Source organism: Clarias gariepinus, chromosome 4 (assembly GCF_024256425.1).
Source record: "Clarias gariepinus isolate MV-2021 ecotype Netherlands chromosome 4, CGAR_prim_01v2, whole genome shotgun sequence".
Lineage (NCBI taxonomy): Eukaryota > Metazoa > Chordata > Actinopteri > Siluriformes > Clariidae > Clarias > Clarias gariepinus.
In genome coordinates, this window is record NC_071103.1 from 19,115,346 (window position 1) to 19,129,037 (window position 13,692).

Consider the following 13,692-nt stretch of genomic DNA (forward strand, 5'->3'; position numbering starts at 1 on the left):
CCCTATGAGACTATATTTTATTGACTGAAATGCAATGAGGAACATCTCCCAAATGTTCCCCCAAAGTGTTCCCCCGACTCTCCCTTTTTAACTGATCTTTGAATGGTTTAGTGGAAAACAGCCTGATAGTGAACAATGTACAGGGTTGTTTTTTTTTTTTTTTTTCTTTTTTTCCCCCAGAGTTCAAGGAAAAGGTTCAAGATGGGAAAAAGATTATAGAGAAGTTTTGGAGGAGATTTAAGGATTCTATTGTGAGATAGAGTTCGGAAGATTAGTGGGCCAGTCAGAGGTGCATGTGTAGGCGTTGTTTGCTCGCAGCTGTAGGTGTGAGCAGAGCTAACAAGGCCAAGCAACTATCTTGTTAGTCTCAGCCTGAGACATCATACTGATAGCTGCAACCGTGTGACTTTCACACTATAGGTCAACACACTCATTTTTTGCTTTTTCCTGTAGATCAGTATTTCATTGCTGAGAGATTAAATCAGCTGATATTTGTAATAAAACTGTGTCTATACCCTGAGATTAGAGCCTGTTTATGTCTACTGGGAGTTGTTCCCCATGCAGCCATGAGCTGATGATGCCATGAGACTATCAGTAAGGCTAAAAAGCAGTGAAACGTAACAAAAGCTAATTCTGAAGTTTGATTTAAATCATGGAATTCCAAAGATACGCTCTGGAGCATGTGCTAAAAGCTGCATGGTAAATCGAAAAACGCTGCAGTGAAATTGCTTCAACAGAAACCATGGATTGAAAATGATATGGACGTGTACGTGAGGGTTCATGATATTGTTATCGCTCTCGCTCACTCTTTTGCTATCCCTCTCTCTCTCTCTCTTTCTCTCAGATGGCCACACTGGAGCAGGTTGGAGAGGAGGTGGTTGGTCAGGCGCGATGCCCTTTTGAATCGCGCCAATCCAACGTTGGCCTGTTTGCTGGTGAGTTGGCCGTGCCGAGACCATCAGGAGAGAAACATGATCTCACCTTTAATCTTGCCAATATTCTACTGACATTTCACAAAGTTCAGCTGCTGCTTCCATGATGCCAACACACATAGTCTCAGGAAGCATGCAGTTGTAGGCGTGAAAGCTCTGAAAGCTTGTATGTGTGAAGAATATTAGGCATGTTTGGCCTTTAAAGTTTTTTTTTTTTTTTTCTTTTTCATGCTTTTCGCACACAGGTGGTGATTTCTACTCAGCAACAATGACAGATTTTTTAGCTAGCGATGCAGTGATCTATAGGAGTTTGGGGGAAAGTAGTCCAGTCCTGCGAACCGTGAAGTACGACTCTAAATGGCTGCGAGGTTAGACTCCTGACACAGCACTCTGTCAAAGAAAATCTTTTTGTTCTTCCTGATGAAATGGGAACACTTGGTGATTTTTTTTTTTTTAATATTCATGTTCTGTTCTTTCAGAGCCTCATTTTCTTCATGCCATCGAATATGGGAACTATGTGTACTTTTTCTTTAGTGAGATTGCCGTAGAGTATACTACACTTGGCAAGGTGAGACCCACAAAACTCAGTTTGATGACTTTACACTCACATACACTGTGGATAGCTATGAAGGAGAGACATAGTTTGGCCCTGAATGATTCAATAAGCTGAGCAGTGCACTATTTGCAGAAACTGTTACACTTTATTAGACTGACTTGCCTTTGACAGGCTGTTCTACTCCCTTCTTTGTCTAGGTGGTGTTTTCCAGGGTAGGTCGCGTGTGTAAGAATGACAACGGAGGATCTCCAAGGGTTCTCGAGCGGTACTGGACATCGTTCCTTAAAGCCCGGCTGAACTGTTCAGTTCCGGGTGATTCGTTCTTCTACTTTGACGTTCTGCAATCCTTAACAAACGTGATGCAGATTAACCACAGGCCTGCTGTGCTGGGAGTTTTCACCACACAGTCCAACAGGTGACACCACACTACGAGTTCATCTCCTTCTCCCTTCCTCATTCCTCCTGTATAAGGGAAATAATTGCAGACGGGGTTATGTAATCCAATTACCACCTGTGTGTTGATTATTTTTCTATACCACCATCTTGCAGCAAATTGCCAGTAATCACAATTTTTATTTATTAAAAATAACATTATGCTTTTTATCCACTTAAAATTCCATTTAGCCTTGTGGAACATACACAAAATGAGTTCGTTCTTCTTATCATGTTATAAGACCTTTAAATAGTTCTTCTTTCTCCAACCTCCCATTTTTATTTCTATTAAGGCAAGAAAGGTGCTAACAAGAAATCATAAAATACAAAACCCACTGATCTAAAACTTTTTCATTTAAAAAAAAAGTATAAAATAGCCTTATCTATGACTGTTACAAAGTATTGGCACTGGAGATCACTTCCAAAAGTGGTAAATTAATCATGCCCTTCCAGAAGACTACACCATGTGAAAAGTTACATTCATTGTTAATCAATTTATGTGGAGTTTATGTATGACACTATACTTGTGTCATTTGTTACTGTAAGAGCATTAGCATACAGTATAAACAAGCGTGGTAACAGAAAGCGAAGATTTGCCTCTGCGTTACTATCAGAGCTGCTGTTACAGAAAATAAGTTAGAATGGCGAATCCAACAGTGCTGTAGTCTAAATTTACATGAAATGTGGGTTTTTTTTATCACAAAAAGCTAATGATCCGTCAGCTAATGATGTTCAGTCATTTACTTTACATTACCTACAGTATATGCAACACATGGTACTGTTATTTGCACAACTTGCACATCCTGTACTGTATATTGTGCAATGTACAAACAGCTAAAAAAACATCCTTATCATATGTGATAGAGTTGTCCATGTTATTTAAACTACCAAGCGCGCACATGCTTTATGTACATTGCTATCATATTACATACTCTGTATATTTGCGGTCTTTATGTACTGTAATCTGTATAGCTCTTAAATCTTGTGTACTTTCTGTAGATACAGTAGTGTCTTGTCTCCTCTATAAACAAAGTGTACAGGGTTGTTATGTATGTTTGTATTTTTGAGGGCCACCAACAGCCAAAATCAATCTTTTTTTTTTTTTTTTTCCCCTCTTAATTAGTATCACTGGCTCTGCTGTTTGTGCCTTCTACATGGACGACATTGAGCGAGTGTTTAGTGGCAAGTTTAAAGAACAGAAGACCAGCGAGTCGGCCTGGACCCCCGTGCCTGATGAGCAAGTGCCCAAACCCAGGTTTGCCTTCTTGCAAGAGGAATCGATCATGGCACCACTTTTAGATTCCTATCCTTATCACACATAAATAGGTGTTTACACGTGTAACGTACTAAATAAAAATATAAAAACCCAAGAAACAACTCGAATGCTCAGCAGACTTGATCCTCTTCTTTATTCTGACTGCAATGGCATGTTTGGATAAATCATCTGTCTGCTCACATTTCGAATGAAGCTCAAATTAGAATAGAAATGAGCTGATTATGATTAGTTATTCATTTCAGACTCCAAGCAGAAGATTAAGTGTGTATTTGATGTGTGAATAAAAAAATTGGATTTGACTGCATGAGTTTTAAACTCTCAAAACAGACTGGTCAGTCGATTATGCCCTATAAATGAAGGACACACACGTTCTCTGACTGATTAATGCACCGAGCCCTACATAGAACTCTCGATCTGACTTCCAGGGACAAACCTAGAATGTGTGATCTTGGCAATTTGGGTTACTTTATCTTCAATTCTTTGAAAGGAAACCAGCAGCTTTGATTTAGCAACTATTGAAAGAGATACTGGAATTTCAACCAGTGCGTGTTTGTGTACTGCTGAAAGAGTTGTAGGAAGGTCTGAATATCTGTTTGTGTGTGTGGCTCTAGGCCAGGATCCTGTGCAGGAGATGGTTCTGCAGCAGTGTACAAGTCGTCCACCTCTTTCCCCGATGAGACTCTTACCTTCATCAAGTCTTATCCACTCATGGATGAGGCTGTACCATCAGTGAATGGGCGGCCGTGCTTCACGAGAACTACAAGCAGGTGCACACACATTTACACACACACGGACAGACAAAAAAAATCACAGCCCTATCCATGTCACAGCCAATAGGACAATTGACAGGTTGCTTGAGCAAGCTGTAGAATGCCTGCTGGGTTTAACCACACTTTCTCCATCACATCTGTCCGTTGCAATTTTTTCAAACGGTTTATTCCTCTGTCAAACTTTTTTTTTTTTTTTTGGTTTCCTTTCCCTCCCTCTTTCCCTCTCACACTCTGTTGCTCATTCTCACAATCACATCTGTCTCAGGCTCTCCTGAGAGGCACCACGTCTAAACACTACTCAAGAGTAAACACAGACACCTGTGCTGTTTAATACTGTCGGATGCACCAGCGCATCCGCTGCGTGTTTACTAATGAAGTCATTTCCTACCTGCAGGTTCAAGCTAACCCAGATAGCCGTGGACACGGCCGCCGGCCCTTACAAGAATCAGACGGTCCTTTTCCTGGGCTCGGAAAACGGGCACGTTCAGAAGATCCTCGTCAGCACACACCCTAACTCCACCTACAGCAGCCAACTCCTGGAGGACATCGATGTGTATAACCCAAACAAGTGAGCTTACTCTATCTCTCTTTCCCTCCCTCGAGAGGAGTGAAGAAGTGTGCATAATGGGAGTGCAGACTTGGTGAGCCTCGCCGCTGATTAATTCTGTTTGCGTCTCACAGGGCTACGGCTTCTCCCTGGAAATGACATGAGCGGTTTACTTATTTGCTTTACTGGGTTTTTTATTCGCACTCTGACAGCTCCGTAGCACACAGCAATTATTACAGTGCTGAGAAACACCCACGTGCCAGAGCTGAAGCATTACACACACATTACAAAGAGCTTTGTTCCTGATGCACCCCGCCTTCCAATCTTCGCTCTCCCTCTCTTCTTCAGCATCTTTCACTCTCATATCTAAAGAGTGATGGAGTGTACACTATGGGAGTGAAGACTGTGTGCGCTCCACCACAGATTAATTCTGTTTGTGCCTCAACGGGCAACAACGCCTCCAGAACCCACTGGACACACACGGTGGTCTAGTACTCAGCGTACTGTCTGTGTTTCTCTTATACACTCATGCAATCCCCCCCACCCTCATCTGTAGACATTATGGTGTTTTATTAAGGCAAGCTCCATTCCATAGGTTGGACTATAAAGCACTGGTTTTTGTGCCATTGAGATGTTCTGGTGGTGTGGTCTGTGGATGTACATTAGCTGTCTGATAAAGTAAAACATCCTGGGTGGCCTCGTGCATGGGGCATCTCATAAGAGGCTTAATTATTTACTGTACTATAGTCAAGACGTTAGCATAGTATGTTCTGATTTAAATATATAAGCATGGCACTTTCATCGTGATAAGCGACTTAAAGTATTTTAGGAACTTTTTCCCCTTAACGTGGCATATTTCCAAGAATAACAGGCTCAGCATTTTTTTTTTTATGATGACAGCTGGGGGCGGAGGGATCGGAAAGTGAAATATGGTACGATATTGACTTTGGGTAATGTTCATTTTTTCCACGCTGATGCACGCATTGTGATGTGATGGATTATCGGAGATGTTTCAAGTGCTGGACTGGTGAAAGATGATTAAAGAAACTTTTAAATAGTTGAAAGTGCTTAATCATATGAAATAATCTAAGTAAGATTATCTGTCATAGTGAAAAATCTTAGATTTATGAATAATTTCCCCACACTTTGTTAGATGCAGTGTACGTGGGGAAGACCGGAGGATTCTGGGACTGGAGCTGGATAAGGACCACCATGCCCTGTTCGTGGCTTTCTCTAGCTGTGTGGTACGTGTGCCTCTAAGCCGCTGTACTGACTACGGGACCTGCAAGAAGTGAGTAACTCTGTTCTCTTACCGTACTCAAAACTACATCGCTCTTGTATTCTTAAAAAGATTGGCCAAAAGGTGTTGATTAATTTTCCATAGCAGCACACCCTGACAGTAGTTCTAACTATAATTCAAATGATAGGTTTACCTTTGAAGACTTCATCAGTTATATGCAAACAGTTTATTTAGAGAGGTTTGTGTGACAGATGGTCTAGATAAATATTGTAAGGATAATAATAATCCAATTCAAAAACATGTTCTTTTACAAAGAAACACATTTTGGAGTGGAGATAAATCTTTCAGTTAGAATATTTTATTTATTGCTTACAGAAAAAGTCTTGGGAATCCACATGTGTCTTGGGTGTCTTGGGATAGTCTTCAAGACGGAGAAAAGTTTGTGATTTCTGGCTTCTTGGTAAAATGACAAGCTGCGTGTCATATTAATTTCAGCAAAGAGAAAATAAAGAGAGAGGCTCTTGAAGAAGCAACTGTTTATGACTTACATCACAAGTGATAACAGGGGCTCGCTTTTCTCATGACCATTTCAGATCAAAAAATGTAGCTATGAACTGTTAAGTTGTTGTTTTAATGATTAATATACCGTACTGTACAAAAGTCTTGACCCACCCCTCATTTCTTCATGTTTTGTTTATAAAGAGCCAGACTTTCTTGCATTTTTTAATGGAGTCTTGAGAAATAGTTCTCCAGGAATCCTGAAAGGCTTTTTTGGTTCTTGTTTTTGACTCTCATTTTCAGTCCAGTACCTGTTCCTGTACCTGTACCTGTACCTGACCAGTGTCAGAGGAATGTTTTTGTTTAAGCCATGCAGTGACCTATGAATCATTCAAGCATTAATAAAAAATCTAACTTAAGGCATGAAGCAGTGGGAAACAGGTGCAGATCAGTGATTAGTATACTGGTGAAGAAATTCAGGGTGATTCAATACTTTTTTATATGATAACCTTTGGAAGGTGTTTTTAACAGTCTCACATTTAACTGCTTTTTTAAAAATAAGTTATCACTGGTCTCAGAGCTTCCCTGAAGTATATGTTAATGCCTAAACTGATACACATCCTTTTTTTCCATTCCTTAACCTCCCTTTATTTCACTCCTTCTCTAAATGCTTCTGATCCAAACCCTGCCAGTGAAGATATCTTCTTATGTGAGGTCACAAATGAGGAAAAAAATCTAATTTGCTTGTTTAAGCCCCAGGCAATCTAAAAATGGAAAAAAGACAAAAAAAGCGAGGGATGTTCCACCCCCTACCTCCTTCCCCCCATATTTTTTTTTGTTTGTGCACGTGCGCAGAATGTGGAAAAATGACTAAAAAGTGAATTTTGCATAATAGGTCCCCTTTGGGGTGGTAGCACTCTACATCACACCAAACTTTGATGGATTATTTTACTATAACAGTGTATTGTTTTTTTTGTTTTTTTACCCTAATTTAACTTGCAACTCTTCAGACGGTTTATTTTTCACTGGTCCTGTTATTCCCATCGCCAGTATAACAGACAGTCCGCTCCTTAGATGAAGAATAGTAAGATGAAGAATAGGAGTAAGAATTTTCAGCATGTGGTATGAGTAGTGGCAGTCACATTAGTGAGTACCTCTTAAAGGCTACTAAAACTTTTAGCAATGCATATTTAGACTTACAGATGCTTTTCCCCTGAGGTTGGCAAGAAAAACCTAGGGTGAGAATTCTGCACTTCTGCAGAGACAAGCATTTAAACACAGATAAGCTAGGCCATATGTAGGAGAGGAGAGCACAGCAGCTGTCTCTGTGCTGTGTTCTGAGTAGCTGATGGAAATAGGGACGTGTTTCCCCCCACAGCGTGATAAACGTCCCTTTCAACCAAGACGCCACCAGCACACACACACTAATAGGAACCATCTGATTGGCCAAACGCCAGTAACAACCAGACAAGAGGCTATGTTTTTGTTCCTTTTTCTTCTTCTTCTTCTTCTTCTTCTTCCTCTGTAAATAGTGGACAAGAAGGCTGATAGGCTCTGTTTCACTTCACAGTGATTCCCAAATCCTATCATGGGATTTGAGCAAGAAGAGGGTGCACCTTGGCTGGGATTATGGGCCGGTAATCAGTGCTGCCTCCCATTCCTCATTTCAGCCTTTTCACACAAATGCTTTGCTTTATCACGGAGGTGTGCTGTAAACTGCAGGTCTTAGTCAAAAAAAAAGCAGAGTGGAGAACTACTTACATCGGAGGAAGCTTTATGTAATAGGGAAAGCTTCTCCGTTTCTTTATTTTAACTTAATTATGTTAGCACACTGTGCTTATTGGTGTTTTTTTTTTATTTTTTTTTAAGCAGTGCAATTAAGTTGCAGCTGAATGTAAAATATAAATAACTGCATTAAAGTAGGGTGAAAATTACCGAGCTCTAATTCAGCACAAAGTTCAAACTAACAATCTATCCTACTTTTTTTTTTTTTTTTTTTTTTAAATAAGAAGTTTTAGTGGAATCCTGTTAGTGTTGTTTATCCGCAGTTGAAGGTAATAGGACTTAAGGGTTAGGATAGGGTACAGAATTGGGGGAAAGTTTGAGAACAGTAAACAGCTGAGCTCAGAGTAACAGAAAGCGCACCAGATACAAGAGCAGCTATCGATCAGAGGAACAGAAAAAAGCATTGTGTTAGTATAGTTTGTTTTTCTAGACTTCTTCATTTTTTTTTTTACTCTCAGTCACTCAGCCTCCCACTCGATCACTTTTTCCCAAACCACACACTGCAGAATATACACACAAATTATTTTCCTTTCTCTCTCTCTCTCTCCCTCCACTTACTTTCTTTCTCTTTTTTTTTTGCTTTCCTTTTTTTCAACCCCCCCCTCTCTCTCTCTGTGGGTCTCTGGCTCTCTTATGAGCTCTGCCATGTCACACAGAGTCCCAGTTGGGTTCTGGCAGCCATAGCACACCTGTCAATCACACAAGTGTGCGCACACACACACACTCATGCACTCACATCTGGCTCTCGGGCAGTTTCTCTGACAGTCCCTCCATCTACATCTTTCTCTTGACACTACTTTCTCTCTCTCTCTCTCTCTCTCTCTCTCTCTCTCTCTCTATTCGGCTGATGCTGTGACTGGCTATCCTCTCTGACATGTCACACACAGTCTGGTCTATTAGTTGGGTTGGGCCTTTGTGAAGCATGAAGATGAAAATTTGGGTGAGAAATGCAGACCTTTTCAGCCCATCTGCTGTGAATTAACTGTTTGTGTGTGTGTATTTTAGGAGCTGTTTGTCCTCAAGAGACCCTTACTGTATCTGGCTGAAGACGGGAAGTTGTGCAACTGTGGCGCCAGGACTAAAGTAAGTTACTTAAAGCAGCATCCTGCTGTTAGCCTCTTTATCCTAACCAAGTCACAGCAAATTAAGAGATTACAGTAAGCTGCTATCCACGGGTCAAAAACAAGACAGATTTGAAGTGGTAGAGCAGTATTTAATGTTTTAATAAAAGCTAAGATGTAAGATATAAAGAGATTAAACTGACAAATGAGAAACAAGCTAGGTAGACTTTTTTAATGTATGGATGTAGGGGAAGCTAAGCATTTTTTTGTTTGTTTTATGTTTTTTTTTCTACTTAATATGTTTTAGGAAGAGGATCATTATATTTTATATATGTACTGTATGTATGTATGTTTGTATATATACAGTACATATGTATATTCTTATTGATTTTAAGTTGATATTCAAGAAACCTTCCAGAACGCATTTTGTGTGTGTGTGTGTGTGTGTGTGTGTGTGTGTGTGTGTGTGTGTGTGTTTGTGTGTGTGTGTTTGTGTGTGTGTGTTTGTGTGTGTGTGTTTGTGTGTGTGTGTGTGTATACATTATATTATTTTTCTATTTGAAAATTTTAATACATTTTGAAAAAGTTGGACATAAGTTCAACATATAATATAATTGGCTGCAATATAACTTTTCAGAGTCATGTAAGAATATGCATGCTTTATGTTTTAATTGTGTGTCACGTGTTCCTATCAGTAAAAAGTTGTTTATGAATATAATATGTTTATTAATATATAGGTAGAACAGTTTCTGAGTTATAAAGTCACCCATTAGGGGTTCTTTTACTTTTGTGTTATTGATGCCTTAATGGAAAAGCGCTGTGCCGTGTTTTCATTCAGTGCTCCGCTGCATGTCTCCTCAGCTTTCAATTCATTTAATCTCAAAATAATGTGCTTCATTGAATCAATATTAATTATATACTCACATCTTGCGCAACTTTGGTCTCCTGCTTAGAGCTTGTCAAAACGTTGTGAAGCCAAGGTGTACAGACATCCATCTTGTTTGGAGGCAAGCATGCCTTGCTGTAGCAGCCTTAAAGGGTGTGAGGCATGCCTGCAGCTGTGCAGGGTTATCGATCACACCCAGCCTCGTGTCATTTATTTGTCCACACAGGACCAAACCTGTACAATACAACCTTCTATTGACCAGCCATAACTTTCAACTATGGAGGAGGAAGAAACTTCAATCAATCTTGCGCTCCGTCTGTACGCACACACTCGAAAGTAATGTTCAGCTGAATGGCTATCAGCCACTACGAGTGTGTATGCCAAGGCGGCATCTTAGAGAGTGAAACAGTAAGCGAGAGAACGAAAGAGTGAGAGAGAGAAAACTGTTAGCTGTTAGCTCTACCACCCAGCAGGCCTTTAGCACCTTTGTCCCGCTGAAACATGGCTGCTACTCTAAATCACTGCGCCTGCTTATTTTCTCATCGCAAATTTGGCTGTAAATTGTAGAACGGAGTGAGTCATGGCATGTTGCAGTCTTGGGTATGCTATCCAAATGTGAGTATTGATCTCTTGAAATAGCGCTGCAGAGTTATTGCCTCTAGGTCACATGACTATCTGTGAGTGATATTTACTGTAGGCCCCTGTGGCCTGCTGCTAACAAAATGTGTGGAATGTATTAATGGAAGTCCCATAAAGACCCTGCGAGCTACATAACTTAACAACTTATTGACCTTGTTTGGAAAAGTCGAGTGTGCGCATGGTGTCAGTCAGTTGGAGTTGTCGATAGGTTGTTTCTATCAAGAGTAATGTAAAAATATATTCGAAATTCATTCTAAACTGCTTGTGTGAGGCAAGGACTGAGTTCAAGTCTCAGCTTGAGATTTGCAGGGCTCCTCTCCTCTCCAGTGCAATCTACATGATATCATTAAGGCACATGAGGGAGCATCTGACTAAACTGAGACCTGGCCATGACAGTTGGTGAGCACAGGGCGGCTGGACCTGAACGATTCCAGACTGAGGTCTCTAGACGGCCAGTCAAGTCATTTATCAGAGTTCACAGGACAGCGCCACCTGTACGTTAATGATGTGCTGCTTCCTCGCTGACACAACATGGTTATTTATGCCCCCAGTAAAAAGCCTGCACAGCTTTGTCCAATCATTTCCAGCACTGGTCATTACAGGGGGAGAGAAAATAGTTCACTCTCACCCCTTTTCACCTGCTGACTTCTGGGTAATTTATGTCCTTGGCAGGTCAAGCTGTGGTTTAATAGCGTCGTTGCTCAGAGGAGAAATCTGGAGAAAGGGCTATGTTGTAAGTCCTCGGTGGGTAAAAAGGTATTTTTTAAAAAAAATATATGTTTTTAAACTTCTTGTCAAGCTAATTTGAGCCGAGTGAATTTTCTTTCGTTTATGCACACTGCAGGTGTTACTTTATCACCAGGAAAGTATGATTGAAGCCTCACCTTTACCTGTAGATTTTACTCAATATCTAGTTAATATCAATTACTGTAGCTATGATTTTAATGAGGTTTCATTCTAGTGCACGACAGTTCATCGGGGCAGAAGATCAAAGCACAGGGCTGAAACCGTTCTGCCGTCTGAGTAATGACCTCTAGGGGAACGGAGACTTTGCTTTAATTTCCTGGCTTTCTGTACAGTATTATTTGAAGATATGTTGTTCGCTGAATTACTACTGGCTCAATCTGGGGCAAACTCTGGGGATCTGATAAAGATAGCAGCTTACTCCATCAGGCCCACTCCTAGCTTTATGAGGGTTTGGTGTCTCGAAAATAACTTTGTAACCTCAGTGGTGTTGTTCAGACTCACATCTGATACTGAGATAGACACTTCCTGAATACATTGTCAGGGTGCTACTCGTTCTGCAAAGTATACTCCCCCACTTGTAGATGGATCTTGGTCTACTTCTCCATCCAAAAGATGGAGAAACTCTTTAGTAGGTTTGGGAATGTGGAATTCCCCTACTCTCTCCGACTGCAGCTTCTTTCTAAACCTCCTAGCAGAGGCAATCAGGTCTTGGGCTAAAATGTCAGCAGAATAAATGATGCCATAAATCTTCTCAAGTGCCCCTGAACCAGAAGCCACAAACCAGCCCTGAAGCAATGATCCACCTGCTTGTATCACAGTGGCTATCAGGTGATTTTTACGTGCAGTTCCCTCACCAAGCAGACTGTAGGTATGTGAAAAAAGAGTGGTTCACTTGACACTTATTGTAACATTAATGATGCTTGGTGAAGTTCAGGCTCTGAGGTGTAATGTGCTCTTAGGATAATTTTTTTTTTTTTTTTTTTTGCAGCACTTCTAAACAGATTGTTACGAAAGCCGAGTTTAAGAGTTTATTTTGAAACAATAATCAGCTAAATTGTGCAACTTTCAAACTGTGATCTTTGGAGTCTTTTTTTCTCAAGTGTCCATTGCCTCGCACAGTTCTGCAACCGTTTCAGACACATGATGGTTTCTGTTATGGCTCTGCTTTGCATAATGGTATTTTTAAGTGCTTATGCGTTTTCAGATCCATTACCTGATTTGTGAAGGGCAATAACCATCTGTTTCTTTTGTGTTGAATGTTTGGTGTTGAGAGGTTTTTCTCACAATAATGGATGACAAAGGGGCTTTTGCATGCTGTACAGTACGTGTAATCCTGGGTATAAACTTCAGGAAAACAGAACATGGCAACAACACCATTCATTTCATACTGTATGTGATTTATTTATTTAGCATACTTGAAGAACAATTAGAAGCAGAATTTGACTGTGTTTATGTGTATGTGTGTGCGTGTACTGTATGTGTGCATCACCGTCACATACTGGCACGGAATCCATACTTGTGTTCTGATATGCATACGCTCAAGTAGCTGACAGGCTGCCGCACATCATAAGGGAGTATCATATTATTCTCGCTGTTTCTGTCCCTCGCTCTCTGAGGTTAATGGAAATAGGGGATGTAAATTGTGTCGAGGGAAGAGGGCAGACAGATTGAATATTGAGGACATGAGTTCTTTGTGTCACAGCTAAAACAGAGTGTTGCTGCTGTATAACCTACACTACCTGGCGCACTGTTATTTTTATTTTCCTTTTCTAATCTATGCAGCTTGTTCTTGTTTCAAAGGAAATGGTGCAGTGTTTTATCTTGTCTGTGCTTTTCCAGTAGACACTAGGGCTGGGCAATATGGTGATATAATATTAGAAGTGTAATTTGTATGAGTGTTTTTATAACACTGAAGACCTCTCCCCCACCCCTGCTTTACAGTAAGTCAACGCCCCTAAATTATGAATCGTGATGTACGTAAAATAAATCAAAGCATGAATAGATGCAATAAAAGTATAATTCACTGTATTTGACAGACATGCCTCCTAAATCTAGCTGATGCTTTTATAGACTTAAACATACACAATAGGGAAACCCTTTCTTCCTTTAACTGCCTTCATTGTTCTGAGAAGGCTTTACGCTAGCTTGTGGAGCACAGCTGCAGGGATTTGTGCTCATTCAGCCACGCGAGCATTAGTAAGCTCGGGCACTGGTGTCAGGTGAGGAGGCCTGGCAGGCGGTCGTCATTTGGATTAATCCTTAAGGTGTTCATTGGGGCTGAGGTCAGCGCTCTGTGCAGGCCACTCAAGTTCTTGTACTTCAG

General features: G+C 40.6%; 1 protein-coding gene across 6 annotated transcripts in view; it reads left to right on the top strand.

Annotated features, from left to right (window-relative positions):
• sema6e (sema domain, transmembrane domain (TM), and cytoplasmic domain, (semaphorin) 6E) overlaps positions 1-13,692 on the top strand; it is a 141,413-nt gene that overhangs the window by 102,385 nt on the left and 25,336 nt on the right. For all 6 annotated transcript variants that reach the window (XM_053494004.1, XM_053494005.1, XM_053494003.1 and 3 more), the window contains 9 exons: positions 845-935; positions 1,178-1,300; positions 1,412-1,500; positions 1,686-1,903; positions 3,044-3,175; positions 3,808-3,963; positions 4,361-4,534; positions 5,667-5,804; positions 9,042-9,119. In XM_053494004.1, the coding sequence (XP_053349979.1) occupies positions 845-935; positions 1,178-1,300; positions 1,412-1,500; positions 1,686-1,903; positions 3,044-3,175; positions 3,808-3,963; positions 4,361-4,534; positions 5,667-5,804; positions 9,042-9,119 (1,199 nt within the window). The remainder of the gene's footprint in view (positions 1-844; positions 936-1,177; positions 1,301-1,411; positions 1,501-1,685; positions 1,904-3,043; positions 3,176-3,807; positions 3,964-4,360; positions 4,535-5,666; positions 5,805-9,041; positions 9,120-13,692) is intronic.